The 27,954-nt window shown below is 36.1% G+C and overlaps 1 protein-coding gene across 1 annotated transcript in view; it reads left to right on the top strand.

Annotated features, from left to right (window-relative positions):
• Positions 1-27,558, top strand: part of LOC307171762 (5-hydroxytryptamine receptor 3A-like) — a gene marked incomplete at its 3' end in the record, with an annotated part of 32,926 nt that extends 5,368 nt beyond the window's left edge. The window contains exons 2-7 of the mRNA XM_079893581.1: positions 2,725-2,930; positions 3,011-3,055; positions 8,205-8,314; positions 14,070-14,242; positions 26,784-26,915; positions 27,335-27,558. Of these exons, the coding sequence (XP_079749707.1) occupies positions 2,725-2,930; positions 3,011-3,055; positions 8,205-8,314; positions 14,070-14,242; positions 26,784-26,915; positions 27,335-27,558 (890 nt within the window). The remainder of the gene's footprint in view (positions 1-2,724; positions 2,931-3,010; positions 3,056-8,204; positions 8,315-14,069; positions 14,243-26,783; positions 26,916-27,334) is intronic.
• Between the last annotated feature and the right edge of the window lie 396 nt (positions 27,559-27,954).

The following is a 27,954-nucleotide window of genomic DNA, read 5'->3' as shown; positions in this document are numbered from 1 at the left end:
TGCGCACAAGTGTGACTTGCAAAAACACAGCTCAAGCAGCAAAAGAAAAACTAATGTTTTAGCATCAGGATCCCAACTAAAGCAAGCACTGATCTCTATAATGGTAACTTCAAACAAACGTTTTCAATAACAACTTCTGTATGACAGAAATAAAGTCATACTGGTTAATAATAAGTGTAATAATGTGTAATGACTGGAAGTCAGTCGTAGTTATTGTGTTTCTCTATTTTCTGTTCTTGTGTTTCTCTTTTATTCAGTGATTCTGTTTGTTAACAGCAGGTGTTCATCACTAATGCTCAACAATCACTTACATATTCCCTTAATTATCTCACTGCAACACTGCGTCAATGTTACTTTTTACTCTTTGTAGTGTGGATTTCCCTGTGGGGTTGAAAGGGTTAACAGTGTAAGATAAAAAGACACACCCACAAAATGTATTTTAACAGTAATAAACTGTAAGTTATAAAACAGGTTTATACTGGCAACACTGTTGTCAGTAGTTTACTGTAAAAAAATTTTTTTTGGGTCACCGTTGTGCAGAAGAGTAGAGCCTGTGCTTCAGTCCAGAAGAAGATCTACAAACATTGATGATATGCTGCATGTTGCTTTATTTAAAAAGCAGTGACTGTGTAGTTGCTGGTCCAGTGGAAATCTTTTTATGTACAATAGTTTTTTAGTGGTCTCAAATGAAAGAAGTTCACAGTAATACTTTGCTCACATTATTAATGCATTATACATTTTAGTTAATACATTTAAATGACAGTTGGTCAATTTAAGGCAGGCGGTTTCTGCAAGTATAATTAGTTCATTTGAATTACAATTTAGTGCATTTTTACAGAAACAAAATAGACTACAGTAAAGAACTGTACAATTAACAGTATTTTTCTGGCAACAGTGTTGCCAGTATTTTACTGTAAAAAAACCCGGTAAGGTCTAACAGTGTATGCTGGCAACACTGTTGCCAGTAGTTTACTGTAAAATTTAGTTTTTTTGGTCACCATTGTGCAGAAGAGTAGAGCCTGTGCTTCAGTCCAGGAGAAGGTCTACAAACATTGATGATACACTGTGTGTTGTTTTATTTAACAACTGGTGACTGTGTAGTTGTTGGTCCAGTAGAAATCTCTTTGTGTACAATAGTTTTTTAGTGGTCTCAAGTAAAATAATTTCACAGTAATACTTTGCTCACGTTATTTGTGCATTATAAATTTTAGTTACATTTAAATGACAGTTGGTCAATTTAAGGCAGTTGGTTTCTGCAAGTGAAATCAGTAAACTCAAGTTTTAATTTAGTGCATTTTTACAGAAACATGCAGTAGATTACAGTAAAGAACTCTACAATTATGTAAAAAAAAACAACCTGGTAAGGTCTAACAGTGTAGGCAATGTTGAATATATGTTAAAACAGTATAAATTACGCGCATATGTCATGTATAACGTTACCTGCATGTGGTTGTGTGTATAACGTTACCTGTGGAGTATTTTACAAAGGTTTACGGGAAATTAAAAGTTAATAATCCTCATAAACTTTGATTTTTTTAAAGTTTTCCTATTATTTCTACTCAATTTTATTTGTTAACACACAGTGAAACTCATAATTGTACCTACATGAACCACTAAGCCACTACCGCCCCAGGCATGCACACGAAATTCATGAGTTAAGAATCAAATTTGCTTAAGCATGAGTTGAAAAAGAAAGCTGATGATCAGCGTCATGGTACCAACAAAGCTGGATTGGAGTTTTTGATTTTTTTTTTTTTTTTTTTCTCAACTCTAAACTGATCCTGTAACCCTGAGTTTGTTCAACTCTGAACATCACAAAACAAGCTACTAAAAAGTCACACAAAAAACAGCAAAAAGAAGAAATTGCTAAGACAATTTAGCTTATAATTTATTCATGCCGCAATGCATGCTGGGACCCATGGATGAGTTTTGATTGGTGCACCCAGAATGCACAGCAAATACTTTCTGGTCACCGTTGTTGAGATTCATATGCTGATTTATTGATATCTGTGTATGTGCAATTACTAAGTCAAGTTGTATGTTTATCTAATTATCAGTAATCTTTAAATCAACTCACTTTAAATTGAAAATGATAGAACTTTTGCTGTAGTATTACAGGGCTGCTGAAACTAATAAGGAAAATCTAACTTAGAAACTCAGGTCACAAGATGATGATTATGTCAAAACAAATAACAACAACTTATCTTGTTTTCTCTTGGCTCGTCTGGCTATTATAACTTAGTTACAACATAGTGGTGGAAATTTAGTTTTTTTTCCCAAGAGATGTTCATTTTCAGTTCGTTCACCAAAATGATTTGCTCAGATTTGTTCACTGATTCGTTCAGTGACCATTTCTTCATATTACATAAATACGCCAGCAGGTGGCGAAAAAGAGTGTTTTATGTGTTTTATGAGTCAATTAACGAATTTACTTGTTACAATAAAACTGATTAGACTTTAGTAAAATGTGTGCCTAATCTACTATATAAAAAAAAAAGTCACTGTGTAGTGAGGGGTATGTACACTGAGGGGTATTAATTTAACACTGGGATTTTTGCTGTGTAGAAAATAATTTATATTTTAAACTGGGAAGTTAAACTTACAAGATGTTTTTATTGTAGAGACATGGAATGTAGAAAAACGAATGTTTAAACATCAAATTCTTTTTCACTGTGTGCTTGGAGAATATACTCAGCTGTGTTACTGAATGTCTCATATGCACAGGACAGGAGTCTGATGCTGAAAACTGCAGCAAACCAGAAACAGCTGAAGCTAAAAAGAGACTTTTTGATCGTCTCGGCTTGAATGAGGATTACTCTAAGAATACTAGAATGTCGCCCTTGACATTCCACGACAACCCTGAAGACGTCGATTTCTTCAACCCTGCCGTCATTTCTGTGGACATATATGTGACCTCCATCACAAATGTGGTATGTGTCCAGCATGATTCAGGACATTATGGGATATCAAGTTGTAGTGTCATCTCACAACACTTCTTTTTTATCTACAGAATGAAAAAGCCCAGAGCATCTCGACACTGGTCAAAATGATAACTGTAAGTGTTTTAAAAACCTATTTCATTCTTATCTCACAACGTGTTACTCAATTTACAGAATTTTGTGATAGAGGTTTCATTTGATTTTCAAGCATACACAGTAAATTCCCTGGTGTTGAATTAAAGCTGCAGTCGGGAATTTTTTATTTTTTATCATATTCAAGGGCTGGGCGATATATCGCACAATATTGTTATGCGCATCTCGTCAGTAAAGCTGTTTCCTTGATTACTAGTAAATCACCATCACCTGCTTTCAGATGAAGCGGCATTCACTACAAAGAGCCGTAATTAACTGACAAGCTGAGCCATATCGCATTAATATCGCGGACGTATCGCCAGCAATAATTAATGCGATATGGCTCAGCTTGTCAGTTAACTACGGCTCTTTGTACACAGCAAAAACTCCAGTGTTAAATTAACACTCCTGGGAGTGTATGAGTCCACACTCAAGAGTGTTTAAGTTAATGATATAATTAAGTGATTAATTTAGTGATGATTGAACATTATTGAAGACACCTGATGTTAACAAGCAGAATCACTGAAGGAGAAAATCACAAATTGTAAGTTACCGTTATGACGATCAATGGTTGCTTTAGTTGGACTCTTGACCCATATATTATTAACTTTAGATTTTGTTTGTCTGTTGTTTCTGAATTATATTCACCAGTTGAACAAAGAAAAATGTGATCTGATGATGTTGATTATGTTATGGCAATCATCATTTGAACTTGATCACTGAACTCATTAAAATCCTTCTTTCTGACTTCGATTTATGTTGTTGGTTAGTGAATCTGCATAAATGCCCAGAATTTCTGATATAATATAAAGGATTTCTTAAAAGTTGTTAAAAAAAAAAAATCATTCTTTTAGGCACACACAGATGTCAAGATTCAGACTATGCATCTCAACAATGGTGAGGAGCAGAATATTCAATTAGGAAAAGTAAATTACATAGACAATTCAGATCATAATTTATTCATACCGCAATGCATGATGGGAGCCATTAATGAGTTGTGATTGGTGGCAGCCACTGCAACATGCTTTATTATTGTCACCATTGTTGAGATTCACAGGCTGATTATTGATGTCTGTGTTTTAAATGAATTTATCTGAATGTCTTTTGATCAGAACAATGTTTATTAAATATTTTGAATTATAAGTAAAGTACTGATAATCATAGGCTGAAGAATCACTAAACTGCTGCTAACAAGTTAAACCAAACTATCTCAATAAGTTTCCTTTTTCAGATCACAGCATGATTATGTCAAAACACAACCAACACCATAAGATAACATTTTACTTTGTTCATTTAACTGTTAAAACTCAATAACAGCAGACAAACAACAGTTAACATATAATGGTCTAGAGCCCAACTAAAGCAAACACCCATCACAATAATGGTAACTTACAATTTGTGATTTTCTTCTTCAGTGATTCTGCTTGTTAACATCAGGTGTCTTCAATAATGCTCAATCATCACTAAATTAATCACTTAATTATCTCCTCAGCCCTAAATGCCGCTTCATCTGAAAGCAGGTGATGGTGATTTACTACTAATCAAGGAACCGGCTTTACTGATGAGATGCGCATAACAATATCGCGATTTAAATCGCCCAGCCCTACGTCTGAGTGATGTTGGAGTCCATGTCCAATTACATTTCTAGCTGGGGTGACTCACATTGTGTCCATAATATGAGCACACAGTGAGTGCACAGTGCGGTTACACTTTTAGCTCACTGTGAACTCACATTGTGGTCATATGGAGAGATCACTGTGAGATCAACGTGTTGACTGGGCTTCTTTATGTGGACAGATGTGACGTAAAGACGCAAAGCTCGAATTTCCCGCTGGATGGTTATGTTTTTTTAAATTATTATTAGCCTATTATTTTGGATAAGTTTTAACATAAAAAGTTACAGACTCCAGCTTTAAAGCAGCCAGAGAATAACTGATATTATAAAGTCAAGGGTCAAGATCCCAACTAAAGCAAATACTGATCTTTATCATGGTGATAATAACTTTATTATTTTCAATAAAACATCAACAACTTTTTGAGCGCTGTTAATTCACAGTATATTCCTGTAGGCTATTTTAGTTTTTTTTTTACGGTATATTACTGTTTTAATGGAAAATGGTATAATATTGTCAGAATTTGGCCTTTTTTTACAGCAAGGGATAACAGTGTACTTTAGATGAAATCAACTGCAGATAAAATTAAATCATTAAATCTCTTATTACAAACCAGACTGACGTTATTTATGCCATTTATCTACAGAAGTTATTTTTGAGAATTAACAGAGGTTTAGATGTTGATGATTTATTTAAAATATCTGGTCACCATTATGGTGATCATTATGCTGGCCGTTTTCTTTAAAACAGTTAGTTGTTATTATAACATTGTTTAACAAAGCACATGCATTGTTGCCAAAGAAGCCATAAACAGAACTGACCAGGTGATATAATCATAAAGAAAAAAATATTGATTCATTTAATCTTTTACAATTTTTATTAGCCTACAATTTTTACAATTTTCATCAGTGATAATTTCTTGACACAGATCACTCATTCTGATTTTTTTTTTTTTTATTATTATTATGTCCTTGGAACATTATTCTTCTTCTTTTTTTTTCTTTTTTTTTTGATGCGCACATATATTCAACATTAGTGATATGCTTCATGCCGCAATGCATGCTGGGAACCACCATAGTATAAAACTCATCACTCTGAGCATCAGAGGTGGGTAATCCAGGGGCCAAAGAGTAAAAGTCCTGCCATATGTTTATTCCACCCATAAACTCAGTCATCTGATTTCACAAATTAGTTCTCTCTCCTGCTGAATTAACAAATCCAGGTGATTGGAACAAAATACTGAGGAGGACTTTTACTTTCTGAACCTGGACTTTACACCTCTGCACAGCAATGCCACATGTCAGCCAAGAGCAAAGAAATAAACCAGAACTGGTCCTTATCGGAGCCAAAATTATTTGTGTATATTAAATATGGAGTACTTTCAGCCACAGCCTCAGATGAAATCAACTGAAGAGAAAAGAAGACATTAAATCTGTGAAGATCTCAGCAGAGGAGGATTAAACAACCCCACAAACAGCATTACCAGCTTCACTTATTACTAACCAGACTGACTTTATTTCTGTCAGACGTCTACAGAAGTTTTTATTGAGAATTAACAGAGGTTTAACTCTAATGTGTTTCATTTGAAGTCACCATAACAGTGATCAGCGTTTCCATTAGTTGGGCTCTTAACTCTTATTATGTCTTTTGTCTTTTTTGGCTGCTGTGACAGTGTGTTAGTCAAACACATTTGCAGCTGCAAAGAAAGCTAAAGTGAAATGAGATCAGGTGATGATGGTTACCTGTTGATGGTTTAAAATCATCATGAAATAGACTGATTCACTGAGGTTTTTATACAAATATTTACTAATATGTTGTTCCATTAATATTTTCACGTCACAAACCCTGTGTTACTGCAGCATGAGATCCAGAAATATAACAATCAATTTAAATCTTTTAACAAACATGAAATATAATAATTAGCTTTTGCTGACACACACAGATATCAACAATCAGCGTATGAATCTCAACAATGGTGACAATCACAAATATTTAGATAAACAGATTAATTCAGAACATCACTGAAAAGCTACTAATTCACAACAAAACCAACAGCAAAAAATAAAAGCAAATATTTAGAATCAAACAAAATAATAGGACAATTCAGCTGCATAATTTATTCATGTTGCAATGCATGCTGGGAGTTTTGTACTATGCTGGTACCCAGCATGCATTGCAGTAAAGTACTTTTGATTGTCACCATTGTTGAGATTCATACACTGATTGTTGATGTCTGTGTGTGTCATATTAAACTGACTTTTTTGTGCTCATGTCTGTTAAAGTCTTCTAACTGACTGTTATAATATTGCTGGGTCTCATGCTGCAGTAACACAGGGCTTGTGTTGTGAAAAAATATGAATGTGACAACATTATTGTTAGATTCAAAAGACATCAGTGAATCAGTCTATTTCATGATGATTATAAAACCATCAACAAGTAACCATCATCACCTGATCTCAGTTCACTTTAGCTTTCTTTGCTGCTGCAAATGTGATTAACAAACACACTGTCACAGCGGCCAAAAAAGACAAAAGATATAATACGAGTTAAGAGCCCAACACGAATCACTGTTATGGTGATTTCAAATGAAACACATTAGAGTTAAACCTCTGTTAATTCTCAATAAAAACTTTTGTAGACGTCTGACAGAAATAAAGTCAGTCTGGTTAGTAATAAGTTAAGCTGGTAATGCTGTTTGTGGAGTTGTTTAATCCTCCTCTGCTGAGATCTTCACAGATTTAATGTCTTCTTTTCTCTTCAGTTGATTTCATCTTGTGGCTGAAATTACTCCATATTTAATATACACAGATTATTTTGGCTCCGATAAGGTCCAGTTCTGGTTTATTTCTTTGCTCTTGGCTGACATGTGGCCAGAGGTGTAAAGTCCAGGTTCAGAAAGTAAAAGTCCTCCTCAATATTTTGTTCCAATCACCTGGATTTGCTAATTCAGCAGGAGAGAGAACTAATTAGTGAAATCAGATGACTGAGTTCATGGGTGGAATAAACATATGTCAAGGACTTTTACTCTTTGGCCCTGGATTACCCACCTCTGCTGAGCATGCATTGCTACATGAAGCATGTCACCATTGTTGAGATTCATATGCTGAGTCTTGATATATGTTATGTTATTTGAGAATTAATATATGTATTAATTCTTAAAAAGAAATCCTGTAGATGAATGGTAAATAATGTCAGTCTGGTTTGTAATAATAGAGATTTAATGTCTTTTATCCTTAGTTGATTTCATCTAAAGCTGTGGCTGAAATCAGTTGTAATTCTTGTGTTTCTCTTTTCTTTCATTGTCATTCTTGCTAATTATCATCAGGTGTCTTCAATAATCAAACAATTATCACTCAATTAATCACTTAAGTATCTCATTACCTCAAACACTGCTTCAGTGTTACTTTAACACCCATCTTATGGTTCCCATATGAACACCGAATGGTATTAATTCAACACTGGGGAATTTACTGTGCAATATCTGTCTTATAATCTCTCTGAATTTCATCTAATTTTCCAGGGTTGGCCAAATTCCAATATGACATGGAAACCTGACCAGTATTGTGGAATCGAATCATATGCAGCCCCTAAAAATTTGTTTTGGACTCCAGACATTAATATAATGGAAAGGTATAAAAAATACTTCTGTCAGAACCTTTTTTTTTTTTTTTTTTTTTTTTACCTTTTAATGATAGATCAGAAAGATTTAAAAATGATGGATAGAATAAAGGTAATAGTATGACAACGGAAATGACAGGAAATTATAAAAGCGATTCAAAGGCTTTGTTCATACTGCACATAAAACAGCCTGTGAGATAAGCCTTGGCTGGTCCCTGGAGCGTACGATCACACCAGTGTGATTAGAATGTTTAGTCCATCATGTGATCAGCTCAGCGCTGTCATATATCACAACTATTCAGTGTTTTAGGTTTCAAACTAGGGTTGTGAATAACGTCTCGGTTACGTGTGTAACCCTCATTCCCTGGAGGAGGGAACGGAGACTGGGAGATTGGGATCACGCTAGGGAGCCTGTCATCTTCGAATATTGTAAAAACGAGCCAATGGACATTGGCGTGCATGAATGACATCACACGTCCCGCCCCGCAGCGTGGGTATAAATACGGAAGTGGATGCGCGCACCAGTTGTTTTTTTGCTGAGGAGCCGAGCAGACCCCGGTCTTAGGCTCAGCGGACTTAGGCCTGGAAAGTCACTGCTGTTCCACAGGACCAATGGGAAGAGTACCTTTCGTTTGAAGGTCTATGCTGTGGAACCACATTCAGCCCGAAGGAGGTAACGTGGAGAAACACATATGGACTGAGCGGCTAACGGCCAGTACCACATATGGCATGTCATTGAGGTGGCTCCAGCCAATAACAGGGGGAGACGCAACCTGTCAGTGATGACAGAACTGGTTCTACCAAGGGAAGCCACGGAGACGCAGCAGGAGTCAACCCATGGAAGACACATATGGGATCACCATAGGACCCCACCTAATACAAGTACACAAGAATACAATTGATAGGTCCCCAGCAGGCACATTACGTCAATGTGACGTCAGGAAGACTTTGGACTCCAACTAATCCAATGTCAGTCAGACGTCATATTTTGGTTTGAATTTGAAAGTCAGGTTGACGTCTAAACCCAACGTTTGTTTGGCGTCAAAGCCTAATGACAGATGTTGAATTTTGGTTGGACTAAGCACCGCAAAAAAATGTGACATGCATGCCCACATAGCAACATTGTGTCGGCCCAGATCCGGCCCACATCTGGCACACGTGGAAAGATGATCTGGCCCACATGCAGCGTGGAATTACGGCACTTGGGCGGACCGCTCCTGTTTGCCAAATATGGGCCACAAGTAGGGCTGGGCGATATATATCGCGATATTGTTATGCGCATCTCGTCAGTAAAGCCGGTTCCTTGATTAGTAGTAAATCGCCATCACCTGCTTTCAGATGGAGCGGCATTTACTACAAAGAGCCGTAGTTAACTGACAAGCTGAGCCATATCGCATTAATATCGCGGACGTATCGCCAGCGATAATTAATGCGATATGGCTCAGCTTGTCAGTTAACTACGGCTCTTTGTATACAGCGAAAACTCCAGTGTTAAATTAACACTCCTGGGAGTGTATGAGTCCACACTCAAGAGTGTTTAAGTTAATGAGATAATTAAGTGATTAATTTAGTGATGATTGAACATTATTGAAGACACCTGATGTTAACAAGCAGAATCACTGAAGGAGAAAATCTCAAATTGTAAGTTACCGTTATGACGATCAATGGTTGCTTTAGTTGGACTCTTGACCCATATATTATTAACTTTAGATTTTGTTTGTCTGTTGTTTCTGAATTATAATCACCAGTTGAACAAAGAAAAAAGTGATCTGATGGTGTTGGTTATGTTATGACAATCATCATTTGAACTTGATCACTGAACTCATTAAAATCCTTCTTTCTGACTTCGATTTATGTTGTTGGTTAGTGAATCTGCATAAATGCCCAGAATTTTTGATATAATATAAAGGATTTCTTAAAAGTTGTTTAAAATTTTTTTTTTTAAAAATCATTCTTTTAGGCACACACAGATTTCAAGATTCAGTCTATGCATCTCAACAATGGTGAGGAGCAGAATATTCAATTAGGAAAAGTAAATTACATAGACAATTCAGATCATAATTTATTCATACCGCAATGCATGATGGGAGCCATTAATGAGTTGTGATTGGTGGCAGCCACTGCAACATGCTTTATTATTGTCACCATTGTTGAGATTCACAGGCTGATTATTGATGTCTGTGTTTTAAATGAATTTATCTGAATGTGTTTTGATCAGAACAATGTTTATTAAATATTTTGAATTATAAGTAAAGTACTGGTAATCATAGGCTGAAGAATCATTAAACTGCTGTTAACAAGTTAAACCAAACTATCTCAATAAGTTTCCTTTTTCAGATCACAGCATGATTATGTCAAAACATAACCAACACTATAAAATAACATTTTACTTTGTTCATTTAACTGTTATAAATCAATAACAGCAGACAAACAACAGTATATATTAAAGTAAACATGTAATGGTCTAGATAGAGCCCAACTAAAGCAAACACCCATCACCTTAATGGTAACTTACAATTTGTGATTTTCTCCTTCAGTGATTCTGCTTGTTAACATCAGGTGTCTTCAATAATGCTCAATCATCACTAAATTAATCACTTAATTATCTCCTCAGCCCTAAATGCCGCTTCATCTGAAAGCAGGTGAAGGCGATTTACTACTAATCAAGGAACCGGCTTTACTGACGAGATGCGCATAACAATCTCACGATATATATCGCCCAGCCCTAGCCACAAGCAGGCCATAGCAATGCCACATCTCAGCCAAGAGCAATGAAAAAGGCATATAATGCAGTCAGGTCAAGGCTGTTGGTTTAGTTTTTTGTTTTCTTTTGTTTTTTGGCATCTCAATGTGGTCCTGTTCAGTATCAAAACTTCACATGTCTAAAACGTAAACAAGCTCTTTGTTGTTGCACTGTACACTGAATTCTGAAAAGGTTTGTTCTGTAATGTTTTGTGTGTGTGCTTTGGTGTGCTTAAATTCATTAATTATATAGACGTAATTAGGTTTCCTTTTGGAGTCTCCTAGTGTCCATTTTGTTACCATGAAAAAAGCTTGCAGAAAATCCAGTTTTGTGAGAATGATTCTTTAATCCGATGCACGTTTGCATGTTTAAAAGGATAAAGGCTCTCTGAAGCAATACGGTAATTAAAAAATATCTATATTTAAATCTTCATAATCCACAAAAAAATTAACTACTGCCGTACACATTGATTATTTGTCTCTGACTAAAAAGGGCTATTCCCTATTTACAGATTATACATTCTTAAATTGAAACATTTTGAAAGTACACTATAGATTTTATTTTTATTTATCTTTTATAAGACAGCCACAGACATCAAGAATCAGCATATGAATCTCAACAATGGTGACATGTTTCATGCCACAATGCATACTGGGAGCCATGAATTTTATATTATGGTGACTCCCAGCATGCATTGCAGATTGAAGCATGTCACCATTGTTGAGATTCATATGCTGATTCTTGATGTCTGTGTGTTTTCTATCATCATTTCAAAAACCACAAACTCACAGCAAAGTCATCAGTCTTTTATATTCAGATGATTTCTTCTAAGACTGTGGCTTAAAGGTGGGGTATGTAATTCTCTTGTTTGGCCATTTTTTCAAAATCATTTGAAATCCTATTCCTAACCCACTTACAGCCACTGAATTTGAAGCACTGAAATGAAAATTAAGCAATTTAATCATCTGTGAAACGGGCAGGACTCGAAAACTCCAGCCAATCATTTCCAAGGCCACCTAGATTCATTGGACAGTAAGTGCGTCAATCAAACGGTCGTACCATCCCCCCCATAGACGTAATAAATACATAGACGCCCTATTGGCCGCTGGATAGTACGTCAACGGCGCCGCCATACTGCGGAGGGCAACTTTCCCATACCTCTCATAACGAGAATTGAGAAAAATGCCTATTTCTTGTGCTGCTTGAGGCTTTACAAATCGCCACACAATTGAAAACAGGTCTCAGGGAATTACCTTTCACAAGCAAAACTGAACATTTGTTTCTGGTTGCATTTCATTTACTATTTTTATTTTCAGAGGAGAAAGGCCGCGAAATTTAAAAATACTACTGTTATTGCGTCACGAAATGTAGTTTTAAGAGTTTTTCAGTCGACAATGTAGTTGTTTAAAGCTCAAATCTGTGGTTTATTTATAAAGATAGCGCCTTTTTAAAAATGTTATCTGACGGTTTCGGAGTTGTGAGATCCAGGGATCACCGGGCGCTCAGCGCTCATGTACCCCGCCGAGAACAATTTTCATAACTTTATATATTTAGGCTATTTAACTTTAACAGCCTGCTGTATGTTTGACTGAATCGTTTACTTTATTTCTTGACTTGTATAGCTTCTTATACCTTTTAAAAACTGAAATTTAACAAAAAGAGACAGGGTTGCGTCATTTTATTTTATATAGCCTATGTAATAATATTTTAAAATGTATAAATTTACATGATTTATTATTGTTATTATAATAATATACCACTTGCGATTATCAATCTATTATAGTTATGCTGTTAAATTATTTTACTAGTAACTATTTAACTTATTATTTTTTTATTGTCTATATTCTGTAATTTATATTTCATATTCTATTGCTATTATTATAGTATTATACATAAACTATATATTATCAATATATTATTATTATTATATTAGTACTTATATTATATAATTATACTTTTCATTACTATTTTATTTGCTGTATACTGTTTGTTTATTTTATTTTATTGACTAAACTATTTACTATTAGCCTACCTCTCACTTTATCTTATATTTACTATTTGCATTGCACTGTAGTTGTACCATATCATATGTATTACCATAAAGGATCCATCAGTTATCTTTGTTATTGCTAAAATCGGGTCAATGACAGAATATGCTTTTCCCACAATAAGAAAACTTTATTTAATTTAATGTGAAAATTAAATTATATCTCAGTATGGGGGTGTTCACAATTCTTATCCAAGAATGAAAAGCCAAATACATGACAAGCCTGAGCTTTGGCCATTCCTTATTAAAAAATTTTTTTTTTTATAAGTCTAACTATCGAGATTTTAAATAACTACAGATGGAACTTTTTTGTACACCACATACAAACCACTGAAATCGGTTGATAAATGTAATTTTTTGGGGGGGGGGGGGGGTTTATACAGAAAAACCGCAGCTCACCTGTTTACTTGCATTTGATTACAGCGCAGTCTTGCCCTCCACAAAATGGCGGACGCGTTGACGTATCGCAGCAACGTTCCAAAGCGGCCAATAGGGCGTCTATGTATTTATTATGTCTATGATCCCCCCTCCCCCTATCCATGTCCATGTTCTTTGAATGGGTGGAGTCAAAGGAAAGAAGGTAGGACCATTTGAGTTGTGTATTTTCAAAATCTGCCGGCCGTTTTGCAAATCACATACCCCACCTTTAAGTCAGTTGTTCTTGTTTCTCTTTCCTTCAGTGATTCTGCTTCTTAACAACAGGTGTTCATCACTAATGATCAATCGTCACTTAATTAATAACTGATTTATCTCATTAACTTTAATTTTTAATCAGAGTTAATTTAACATTCTTTAGAGAGGGACCAAAAGTTCTCTGAGCAGAGTTCATTTAACTCTGGGGATTTTGCTGTGTAGGAGCAGGATTGTACACCCCTGACATGATCCTCAGTAGTCTACAAATGTGCAAATACATTTGATTTGAATACCAATCATCATGTCTTTAATAATCAATGCTAATTTATATTTTTTCCATTCAGCATCAAGACAGATTTTGGAACAAAGGAGTCTCCATATGTGCAGTTGCTCAGTCAAGGCTTTACAGTCTCAACTGATGTTATAGCTCTGACCACCGCCTGTAAGATGGATCTCTACAGGTTTCCCTTCGACACCCAAAACTGCTATATAACACTTCAGTCTACAGCGTATTCAGGTACATCTGAAACACATTAATCAGTTTAGACAAACACACACATATGAAAGATCACATGGTTTATTCTTCTAAACTATTTGACTTTAAATTGAAATAATAAAATATTAATGTCTGTTCCCACAGATGAGGAGATTTTACTTGACACATTATCTGATTCAAAGAATGTGACCATCAGGTCGAAGGAGCAATTTCAGGCCCAGGGAGAGTGGGAGCTCATCACTATAAATAACAGAAGTGTTACCACTGAGGATGATTTTGGAGGGTTTAAAATAAATCAACTTATATATCAGGTACTGAGTATATATATATATATATATATATATATATATATATATATATATATATATATATATATATATATATATACTTAAAATATACCAACATATGTGCCAACATTTTTAATTTTAACTCTTAAAAAAGGCAGGAGTATAAAGTATATACATTAATAATATGGTTCTTACACCAGAAGGCGCACAGATGTTGCATGGAAGATGTGAATATGTGTGTACATCCATCAGCATTACATTATTTATTAATAGAACCTTTTACAGCATTCAGCCAAATATGTTTGGAAGAAACCATTCATACTGATAAAAATATTTTAAGTATATTAAATTTTCATGGTGGCCGAAAAGTGCAAAACAAATCACAATAATGAAAACAAAATTACAATTACAAATCCAAAAACAAAACAACAAATTGTAAACACAGTGGCTTTACTAAAACTACAATAACAAGATTTTGAATGAATGAATGAATGAATGAATGCTTTATTTCAAACATAAATATAAAACAAGTAACAAAAGAAAGTAAACTGAAAATAAAAAGACAAACAAACCAAACAATTAATGATAATAATAAGATTAAAAACAAAATAACACAATGACAAGTCATTCAAAACAGAAAAGGTTGGTATATTTTGCAAATGGAGAACAGCTAATTGGATGAAACATTTATCAATCAAGATACCCAGGAAGTGTGGCAGTAAAAGGTTGATTTGTCCGTGTGTGTGTGTGTGTATTTTTTGAGTGTTTATTTAATCATCAAACACTAAACTAAAACCATCAGTAGGTGACGGCAAGTCACTGTCTTAAGCCGAGTTCAGACTGCGCGATTTTCAAAGTAGTCGGGTCACTGTTCTTTTCACACTGCATGACTATCTTGGCCAGGATTCAGTCGCTGCTGTGAAGTCGCAGTCGCAGTCGCTGCACACTGAACGATGGATCGGCGACAGAAGGTTTCACACTGCATGACTTTACAATAGGAAGAATTGCCGACAATTCACAACCAAAGACACGCGAGATGTGACAAGGAAACAACGCGAGATCACGCGTGCGTGAGACCGGAGCTCTCGCAAGACTGAAATTGTTATTAAAAATGATAGCAGAGCCCGTCTACGGAGAGCCTGGCCACTCCCTATTAAGTCCTATTGTACCGAAATTTGGTTGTAGTTCCACCAGAGCTCCACTGGGGGCGATCGCCATGAGTGCAAAATGAATGGGAGTCTATGGGGCTAGACGGCTAAATTTGTCTCATTTACCCGATTGCCATTGATAAATCTCAGATTTTATTGTAGATTTTGCAAGTTCAACATGGTTTATAGGTCGAAAGTTTTATGAACGAGTACTTATGTCCTTCGATTTCTTACAGGTTGAGTTGTTGTTGTTGCCCATAACACGCTAGCATTCTGCTAATGAATGCTGATTGGTCAGTGAGGGACTGATTACGACCAGAGATACCGCTTGATGGCATCGTGTCATCCGAAGCGGGACCAGAAACAAACAAAACAAAAACTCTTCTAGTACGTGTGTTTACCTGTGTCAGCTGTGTTGTCGATGCCTCGAGAGAAAGAAAGTGCAGAGCGCGAAAGCACCAGTGTGACTGAAGGATTGCCGTTAAGCAGTATCTCTGGTCGTACATGTGTATGACGTCATTGACATTTTAAAAGACTTTTTAAAGCAAATAAGTGACTCTAAAAAATCTAACACCTATGTGTAACCGACTCGTCTGTGATTCTCTCAGATCACGTCTTTGCTCATTCACACTGCGTGATTGTCACTCGCGTGAACGAGCACCGATTTGCCTGTGATTTCGGGCATTTGTCGGCGATTTCTCAAAAACTTGTCGGCGAGCCAAAATCCGGGCTAAAATCGTGCAGTCTGAACTCGGCATTAAGAAGTCATTCAGTCATTCATTTTGTTCAAACAGCCGATTCGTTCAGGAAAAGCAAGTGTCTGGCCATTTGTAGTGATGTCCGAAATCATAGTGGACGTTATTTAGTGCACTCATTAAATCTCACAATGCACCGCAATAACAAATGGCACACTCCGGACTTGTGGACTTCCTCAGAGTCCACACTTTGGTGACGTCATGTAGTGCAGACCTATGGTGCCCTTAGCGCGAGTCCACGAGGGTGCATTGAGAGGTATTTTTGGGACAAACTCGATCGTCACACCGGAAATAACGGCCTGGTTGTTGTTGGACAGGAGAAATCACATTTTTGCGCTCCGACGGTTTATCTGCATGTCAACTACACATCCTAATTTTACAGTTCTATATTTTGATATTGTGCATGCCACCTGGGCATTAAACAATAGATATATCATGCTTATTTAAATGATGTATACAGCTGTATATAATACTACATAATGTTCCATTTGAACTAAGATTACAATTTTAAAACATAATTTAAACATTTTTTTCAATTTACAGGTTTCAATATTCATACTGTGTTTACATATGACTCAGTAAAGCCCTGACATTCGGTTCTATTTATTCAATGAATCATAATGCGATCATATTAAACGCGCTATTATTATGTTTGAGACCATTATGTTTGTATAAACTGTAGGTAACAACTGGTAAAATGTACATTTAGGTCATAAAAACCATAATATTTTCTTCTCAGACATGTCAACAATTATCCGTGAGTGAAATCTCCTGCCATCTGTTGTCTGATTGGCCTTTCGCAAGGATTCCTGGGTAGTTAAAGTTACCGCTTCAAGGGTACAAAGGGGGCACACTTCAGAGCGGTAAAATGCTGAATGGGACGGCCTACGGACTCGTAGACTCAGCGAGTACGCGCAATTCAAGTCCACGAGACCGAAAGTCCGCATGAAGTGCGTCATTTGGGACAGGGCCTCAATGTCTAGAGAATACCCATAATGCAATATGAGATTCACGGGCCAAATGAATTCCCGCGTCTGTCCAGAAGATGGCGCTGCAGCTGTACAGGCAACAGTGTAATATCATACAGGTTCAAATTCCTTTTTAATTGATTATTAAATTGTTAAATTAAGGTTTACACATGATAGTTTCCATGACAGAGTTCAAGATAAATCCTTTCATTACTGGAGCTGCCAGTTTCAAATGATTATCAAACAGCAAACACAAACTATGCAGCCCTTCTAGTGCACTCAGTGTTCGAATTCACTAATTCATTTTCATTCACTCCTTCAAGTGGACTATATTAGTGGAGTAATGTAGGGAATAGTGAATGAGGGTTTAGGGGGCGATTTCAAACACAGCCTCTGTCTTTATAAATGGGTCACTGAATCATTGAAGATTTGTTGAAAACATGCGGATTCATTCAGTGACGAAGCCCTGATAGAAAAGGAATGTTGCTTTTTTTCTAATCCATTAACATGTACTTTAAAAACAAGACAAATATGGCAAAATATATCCTGAGTTCAAGTTTAAAAATTTACTCTCTCTCTCTCTCTCTCTCTCTCTCTCTCTCTCTCTCTCTCTCTCTCTCTCTCTCTCTCTCTCTCTCTCTCTCTCTCTCTCTCTCTCTCTCTCTCTCTCTCTCTCTCTCTCTCTCTTCATTGCAGATCACTATAAAAAGGAGACCTGTACTGTATGTCATCAACATTATAATACCAGTCATTTTCTTCCTTGTGCTGGATTTGATCTCCTTCTTCGTTGAATCAAATGCATCAGACAAAGTGACCTTCAAAGTGACTTTACTGCTGTCTATTACTGTGATGCTGTTGCTTGTTAACAACACACTGCCCTCTACAGGGAAAGAAATCCCTCTGATTGGTGAGTCTAACATTGACCTCCCAGTCACACATTGATCTCACAGTGATCTCTCCATATGATCACAATGTGTTTACAATGTGAGTTCACTGTGAGCTTAAAGTGTAACCTCACAGTGAACTCATTGTGTGCTCATATTATGGCCATAATATGAATCACCTCAGCTAGAACTGCTATTGGACGTGGACTCCAACATCGACCAGATGTAAAATTTTTGGTGAAATTTAAAATTGGGTTGACGTCTTAAGCATTTGAAGACCATCTTGTGCTATTAATTACATATAACCCATTATAGTAATGTGGCAGTAGGACACCAAAAAGTGTTTATTAAACAAAGAAAATGTTATTATAATAACAAATAAAATAAACTAGACATTGTCAACCATCGTATTGCATAGACACACTCAAACCTCAAGAATCAGTGCATGAATCTTAATAACGGTGACATGCTTATGCCACAATGCATTCTGGGAGAGCCACTGACGAGTTTTGTATTTTGCACCCAGAATGCATTGTGGCATAAGCATGTCACCGTTATTGAGATTCACACGCTGATTCTTGAAGTGATTAAAATTTATTATATACATGTTTTAATGTTAGTTTTACATTAAGCATTGAAAGATGATCTCATTCTATGTAAACCCAGGATTGTTGTGATCATGTAAAATTGATTCCATAAAAGAATAATAAATGATGATATTTTTATTATCAGCAAATAGCCAACATACTTGATCAATCTATCTCTTGCTATAACAAAAATGTATAGAAGTCAAAGAAAAATAGTTGTTATGAAGTCAAGGCCAAAGAGCCCAACTAAAGAAAACACTGATCACCACAATGGTGACCCAGCCAAACTATTACTTTCAAACAAACTTCAACAACCTCTTTTAAAGCAGGGCTCAGTAGTTTCGGGATTTCTTCGCTGTATTCTCGCTTTTTCCTCGCAGGTTTCTCTCTAGAGCTCCCCCCACTAAGAGCTTCAGTCCTGTGTCTGCTGGGACACTTCCCACTAAAACTTCATAAGAATGTTAGGGGATAATGTCATATCAATGTTATCACTAAACATGTTTAAAATGTTTATAGAGAGTGTTATCCTACCTTTTAGAAGAACATTTTGGTAACAAAAATAAAATTAGCTGCAGGAAACATTACAAAAAAAAAAACATTTTCCTAACCCTAACCCACTAATGTAGTCCACTTGACAGAGTGTATGAAAAGAAGAGAGTAAAATTAAGACACTGATGAACACCTGATAAGCAGAATCACTGAAGGACAGAGAAACAAGAACAGAAAATAGACAAACACAAGAGCTACAACTGACTTCCAGCCACACTGAGTGTGAAACCAGTTTACAAACCAGTTAAAAATTATTTCTTTCATATATGTACAAAAGTTCTCGTTGAGGATTAAAATATATTTAGTTGTTGATGGTTTATTGAAAATAAAAAATGTTGTCACCATGATGGAGATCACTGTTTGCTTTAGTTGGTCTCTTGACACTTGACCTTTTACTGATAGATTTTTAATAAAGTATTATTGTAAGGTTATAATCCGCCATTGAAAGTACATACGGGTGAGGGGTTCGAATGCCGGTCGCCATATTGCCCCTCCATCTTGAAACTACATTAGCCAAAGAGGGACATACCTGTAAATTCAAGCTTCGCCTTTCACGCTTTACACTCAGTGACACCGTGACGAATGCGAGGGGGAGATTACTCGCGACTGCCGGCAGATTTGAAAGATTGCTGATGGAGGATCGCGCCTATTCTCGAGGACATGTAGCAGTCACCAAGGAAGCGAAAGAGAGAATTAAAACGTCAATACTGGAGTAACTTTTCCCAGATGGAAAGAGCTCATTAGGAGCAAAGATTTTAAAACGGACGCCGAAGTTGCCTGCTTTCCTCTCGACAGGTAATTCAGCCTATTTGTGTAAATTTGAAGTTTTATAGTTGCTTGTCTAACCATAGCATGGTTGTGCATAACGCCAGAATGACCTCTAGTATAACTTGCATTACTTTTCCTCGCGTCAATGGTGAAAAAGTATTGCTTACCTTGTAACATAAATCTGTGCTGCAACGGATCACAGGTGATAGTTTTAAAGGTGCAATTGGACGAAGTCGAACTGGAAGCCATTTTAATCTTGGAATAATACGGCCACCGTAAGAGTCAAAACGCCCTCGAAATTGAAAGGAACAGAAACTAATATTCACTCGGTAGATGAGAGAAAATATCACACAGTGTAGCTTTAATCATATATCTGTGTATACAGCATGAAATTCAGTAATGATTCTGAAATCGGTTATTTTCAACGATATTTAAATCTTGCAAAGCATTAGATCATTCCGATCTCCTGGTTGACTCAGACACAACATTCAGTGTATGAATCTCAACAATGGTGACAATCAAAAGTTTCAAGTTGCAATGCATGCTGGTTTCCAGTAAAAAAACTCCCAGATTGCTGCATGAATAAATAAATTAAAAGTATATTGCCACCACTGTTGAGAGACATGTGCTGATGATCTCTGTGTTTCTACAAAGTAGTATAGCTCTGTTTTCTTTGGTTGTGTGTAAGGGTCTGACCGATCAATTTAGCTCAAAGGGACTTATTATTATTAATTAACTAATTGGGAATTTGCAAGAACTACTTATTATGGTCAAGCAAATGACTCGTCCAGTGTTCATTTGAACAGGCCGTAACATTCTTAAATGTAACACTTAATCAGTGTTGGAGGTAATGAGATAATTAAGTGATTGAATAATGATTGTGCATTATTGATGAACACCTGCTGTTAACAAGCATAATCACTGAAGGAAAGAGAAACACAAGAACTACTTCCAGCCACAACCTTGGATGAAATCAACTGAAGATAAAATACATGAAATCTCTCAAGATCTGATTAAACAACTCCACAAACAGCATTACCAGCTTCACTTATTACTAACCAGACTGACTTTATTTATGTCAGACATCTACAGAAAAGAATTAAGAAGAGGTTTAGATGTTGATTACTTATTTGAAAGTAATAGTTTGATTTGATGTTACCACTGTGGCGATCAGTGTGGGCTTTAGTCAGGATCTTGACTTTTTAACATTAGTTTTTCTCTGGCAGCTGTGTCTGTTTGTTATGGCGAGAACAGCAAGAGAAAATATAATCAGATGCTGTAAGCTGATTGATGATAAGAGTATAATCATCATGTAGTGGCTTAGCTCATTGGTTATGTGTGAGGTTTATATGGATAGTATGTTATTCATTTTTTTTAATTGTGATTCTACAGCAAGAGAATAATAGAATTTAATCAGAACATCAAATGATTTTTAACACACCATTTACATATTTTGGACTCCTGTGAGATTTACTCGCACACAGACATCAAGAATCAGCATATGAATCTCAACAATGGTGACATGCTTCATGCTGCAATGCATTCTGGGAGCTATGGATAAGTTTCATATGATGCACTCCGAATGCATTGCAGCATGAAGCATGTCACCATTGTTGAGATTAATATGCTGATTCTTGATGTCTGTGTGCGAGCAAATCTCAAGTAAAGTACTAACAAGTAAATCTTGTTAAAAATCATTTGACATTCTGATTAAATTCTATTATTCTCTTGCTGTAGAATCACAACAATAAAACAAAATGAATAACATACTATCCATATAAACCTCACACATAATCAATGAGCTAAGCCACTACATGATGATTATACTCTTATCATCAATCAGCCTACATCATCTGATTATATTTTCTCTTGCTGTTCTCACCATAACAAACAGACACAGCTGCCAGAGAAAAATTAATTTTAAAAAGTCAAGAGCCTGACTAAAGCACACACTGATCGCCACAGTGGTAACATCAAATCAAACTATTACTTTCAAATAAGTAATCAACATCTAAACCTCTTCTTAATTCTTTTCTGTAGATGTCTGACATAAATAAAGTCAGTCTTTTTAGTAATAAGTGAAGCTGGTAATGCTTTTTGTGGAGTTGTTTAATCAGATCTTGAGAGATTTCATGTATTTTATCTTCAGTTGATTTCATCCAAGGCTGTGGCTGGAAGTAGTTCTTGTGTTTCTCTTTCCTTCAGTGATTATGCTTGTTAACAGCAGGTGTTCATCAATAATGCACAATCATTATTCAATCAGTTAATTATCTCATTACCTCCAACACTGATTAAGTGTTACATTTAACAGTCTGTACTGTGCACACTAAGCAGTGTTCATTTCATCTGGGCAAACCCATGTGGGGCCTACATGGAAACCGAGGACAAAACTGGCTGGGTCCCAGTTAGATAGCCCAGGTCAAACCCATTTGGGCCCCACATGGCTGTGCTGGCTGGGTTGGGGTCTGGAGTAGGGCTGTGCGATATATATCGTGAGATTGTTATGCGCATCTCGTCAGTAAAGCCGGTTCCTTGATTAGTAGTAAATCGCCATCACCTGCTTTCAGATGGAGCGGCATTTAGGGCTGAGGAGATAGTTAAGTGATTAATTTAGTGATGATTGAGCATTATTGAAGACACCTGATGTTAACAAGCAGAATCACTGAAGGAGAAAATCACAAATTGTAAGTTACCATTAAGGTGATGGGTGTTTGCTTTAGTTGGGCTCTAGACCATTATATGTTTACTTTAATATTTACTGTTGTTTGTCTGCTGTTATTGATTTATAACAGTTAAATGAACAAAGTAAAATGTTATCTTATAGTGTTGGTTATGTTTTGACATAATCATGCTGTGATCTGAAAAAGGAAACTTATTGAGATAGTTTGGTTTAACTTGTTAGCAGCAGTTTAGTGAATCTTCAGCCTATGATTATCAGTATTTTACTTATAATTCTAAATATTTAATAAACATTGTTCTGATCAAAAGACATTCAAATAAATTCATTTAAAACACAGACATCAATAATCAGCCTGTGAATCTCAACAATGGTGACAATAATAAAGCATGTTGCAGTGGCTGCCACCAATCACAACTCATTAATGGCTCCCATCATGCATTGCGGTATGAATAAATTATGATCTGAATTGTCTATGTAATTTACTTTTCCTAATTGAATATTCTGCTCCTCACCATTGTTGAGATGCATAGACTGAATCTTGATGTCTGTGTGTGCCTAAAAGAAAGATTTTTTTTTTTTTTACAAATTTTAAGAAATCCTTTATATTATATCAAAAATGCTGGGCATTTAAGCAGATTCACTAACCAACAACATAAATCGAAGTCAGAAAGAAGGATTTTAATGAGTTCAGTGATCAAGTTCAAATGATGATTGTCATAATATAACCAACACCATCAGATCACTTTTTTCTTTGTTCAACTGGTGATTATAATTCAGAAACAACAGACAAACAAAATCTAAAGTTAATAATATATGGGTCAAGAGTCCATCTAAAGCAACCATTGATCGTCATAACGGTAACTTACAATTTGTGATTTTCTCCTTCAGTGATTCTGCTTGTTAACATCAGGTGTCTTCAATAATGTTCAATCATCACTAAATTAATCACTTAATTATATCATTAACTTAAACACTCTTGAGTGTGGACTCATACACTAGGGCTGTGCGATATATATCGTGAGATTGTTATGCGCATCTCGTCAGTAAAGCCGTTCCTTGATTAGTAGTAAATCACCATCACCTGCTTTCAGATGGAGCGGCATTTACTACAAAGAGCCGTAGTTAACTGACAAGCTGAGCCATATCGCATTAATATCACGGACGTATCGCCAGCGATAATTAATACGATATGGCTCAGCTTGTAAGTTAACTATGGCTCGTTGTACACAGCAAAAACTCCAGTGTTAAATTAACACTCCTGGGAGTGTATGAGTCCACACTCAAGAGTGTTTAAGTTAATGATATAATTAAGTGATTAATTTAGTAATTAATTTAGGAGTTTTTGCTGTGTACAACGAGCCATAGTTAACTTACAAGCTGAGCCATATCGTATTAATTATCGCTGGCGATACGTCCGTGATATTAATGCGATATGGCTCAGCTTGTCAGTTAACTACGGCTCTTTGTAGTAAATGCCGCTCCATCTGAAAGCAGGTGATGGTGATTTACTACTAATCAAGGAACCGGCTTTACTGACGAGATGCGCATAACAATCTCACGATATATATCGCACAGCCCTAGTCTGGAGTGTTGAGTTCTAGTGAAATTATGCTTGAAATAATCATTTGGAAGATTTATTTGTGTTTGGTTTGTCCTCAATCCTTCAGTGCATGATGTATTAAAAAATCCTCATTGTTCCTCATTCTCAAAAACGTTACATTACCACCAGTGTGAAACTACAGAATTGAGTTAATCCTGTAGTTTTACAGTGGTGGTAATGTAACACTTTTGACACAGAATTAAGTGAGCTTAATGGATGAACAGCTTTTATGATGATTTTGTCATCATAATCAATCACAAATCATGTGCATGTGCACAAATGTGGCTTGCAGAAAACATAGGTAATAAAGTCATACTGGTCAATAAGTGTAATAAAGAACTGTTCAATTAACAGTAAATTACTGGCAACTCTTAGTGGTGGGCAGATCGAGGCTTCGTGGAACACTGAGACATTTTGAAGCAAATGTGCAGTATCGTGTCAACGCTTCGAAACAATCCGACACACGTCTCCCCGGTGACCCCTAGTGGTCAGAACAGTGTAAATGCAACAAAACCCCGGACCAAACATGGATAAAATACCTTTTACAAATCTATTGCAAATTTTTATTGAAAGTTAAAACTTCCAAATACAATCATCTAATCATCTAATAAGATTATCAAGTGTCTATATGTTATTTTATCAATTTTCAGGGTTTGTTTTGTTTGTTCTATGAATTGCTCAGTTAAACAGGCCAATAAGAGGCTATTAACTATCATTATTCATTTTAATTATAATGTCGAATTAAAATATCTACAAATGCATAAAACTGATCAGAGATCAAGGCAAGGCAAGTTTATTTATATAGCACATTTCATACACAATGGCAATTCAAAGTGCTTCGCATAGAAGAAATAAAAATAATAAAAATAAATAAGAATAATTAAAACAGTTTAGAAAAATAAAATAAAATACAGTACAGTACAAACAGTCGGACGAACATTGGCACAGTGCTCATTCATTAAATGCATAGCTAAACAGATGTGTTTTGAGTCTGTATTTGAATGTGACTACTGTAGGAGCACATCTGATCTCCTCTGGAAGCTGGTTCCAGCTGCGGCTGGCATAATAGCTAAAAGCGGACTCGCCATGCTTAGAGTGAACCCTTGGTATTTCTAGCTGATATGATCCTAGTGATCTGAGTGATCTGTTGGGTTTATATTCAGTGAGCATATCTGCAATATATTGAGGTCCTAGGCCAGGGGTGGGCAACTTCGGTCCTGGAGGGCCACTGTCCTACAGAGTTTAGCTCCAACCCTGAAAAAATCACCTGCCTGTAATTTTCTAGTAATCCTGAGGACCTTGATTAGCTTGTTCAGGTGTGTTTGATTAGGGTTGAAGCTAAACTCTGTAGGACAGTGGCCCTCCAGGACCGGAGTTGCCCACCCCTGTCCTAGGCCATTGAATGATTTATATACCAGTAATAATACTTTAAAATCAATCCTAAATGTAACTGGGAGCCAATGTAAAGACCTGAGGACTGGTGTGATATGTTCATATTTTCTGGTTCTGCTCAGAATCCTGGCGGCAGCGTTCTGTATGAGCTGCAACTGTCTTATGGTCTTTTTGGGAAGGCCAGTGAGGAGTCCATTACAATAGTCCACCCTGCTGGTGATGAAAGCATGCACAAGTTTCTCTAAGTCTTGTCTGGAAACAAAGCATCTAATTCTTGCAATATTTTTCAGATGATAGTATTTAGTTATTGCTTTGACATGACTACTGAAACTAAGGTCTGACTCTAGTGTCACACCAAGATTCCTGACTTGATTTTTAGTTGTTTGACCCCTAGAGTGAAGGTATGCGTTCACCTTGAGAACTTCATCTTTGTTTCCAAATGCAATGACTTCAGTTTTGTCTTTGTTTAACTGAAGAAAGTTTTGGCACATCCAACTGTTGACTTCATCAATGCATCAGTGCACAGGGAGTCAATGGGGCTGTAATCGTTAGGCGATAGGGCTAAGTAGAGCTGTGTGTCGTCTGCATAGCTGTGGTCAGGTAAAAACCAGATCAGGTAAAACCAAGGATAAAACCCAAGGACACTTGTTCAGTGGTTCTCAGTGACAGTGATTCTGGCAGTTTGATACATGCTCCGAACCATTGATTCAGAACAAAAGATTTGTAAAGGTTTCAGAGCTTCATAAAGTAGTGTTTTAGAAATGGCCATCACTACAATTAACATTGTTGCCAGTAATTTACTGTAAAAAAAAAGAAGCCTGGTAAGGTCTAACAGTGTAACGTCAAGAAATCTGGGCATTTGTTATATTCCCAACACTGAATATTTGGAGAATGTTCTTGTAACAAAACTCTTTTAGCTGGGCTGTTTCTTGTGTTTTTCACAGGGGTTTTCTGCGGTGCGATATTCTTTCTAATTGCCATCAGCATTTTGGAAACCATTCTAGTGAATTATCTGATGGCTAAAGGAGCTAAGAAGAGATCAGAGGAACCTAAACCTGCTGTTAGTGAACAAGATGGTAAGAACTGACACAACATCAGATTATGAGGAACTTTTTATTTTAAACTTAAGGTTTATCAGTGGAATTCAGTTTACGATTTGTTTGATTTGTAGCTTTGGTACATATGCAAAGAAAAGCTAATTAAATTAATCTTTGAGTAAATTAGACTCCATGTTCCAGCATGCTTGTGCCTCTAAAAAATAGGACACACGGTTTAGATGGATGAATGGATGGATTAAAATAGCATTTGAAGTCTGAATTTAACAAATGTAAAACCATGCATTATTACATATTTAACAAGCCACCCCAAAACCACATGTGAAATTCATTTGTTTTTCTATTATGGAGTATCAGCAAAGATTCTCCATTAAAAAATCATATGTGAGATTATGCAGACAAAACATTTATACAGAGCTATGCTTTTTTTCCTCTCACAGTTGTTGTAATAGAACAGCAGAAACCTCCAGTTAGAGATCAGAATAAAGAGTGGTCTTATATCAACAAGATCCTCGACCATCTGAAGCAGATCCTGACTGAGTTCCGACAGCGTCCGTACTGGACCAGAGTGGCGAGAATCATAGATGTGACCTTCTTGGTTATTTACATAATCACTATTATTGCGTTTATATCTAAGCTTTGGACGCTTTGGTATCGTCCATAATGCTTAAAATAATTCATTCACCTGAGTAGGGAAAACTAAAGAACTTTTTTTTCTTTTGAGTTCACAGAACTGACATATTTTAAGTAATCTGAATTGTTTCATTTAACTTTTAACAAACTTTTTCACAAACTTTTTCTGTTATGTTGGAATTTTAGGGGGGGGGTTACCATTATGGTGAAGAGTGGAGCACGAGCTTGGTTTGAGGTCAAGTATTTGTTACATATGCTGACTGAATATTATTATTATTTTTTTTATATATATTTTTTATACAAGAGTTCTTATTTTCACATTCTCTGTTAAAAAAACTCTTCAAACTGAAAAAATATTGATTTATTGTAAAAGTCATCTACACCTATTTGAAGCCGAAGCCTATTTGAGTCAGCAAAGTAAATTTTG

This window comes from Squalius cephalus, assembly GCF_949319135.1.
Source record: "Squalius cephalus genome assembly, chromosome: 1".
NCBI classification, from domain to species: Eukaryota; Metazoa; Chordata; class Actinopteri; order Cypriniformes; family Leuciscidae; genus Squalius; species Squalius cephalus.
The sequence above is the reverse complement of the archived record's forward strand: the minus strand, read 5'-3'. Positions and strand labels throughout refer to the sequence as shown.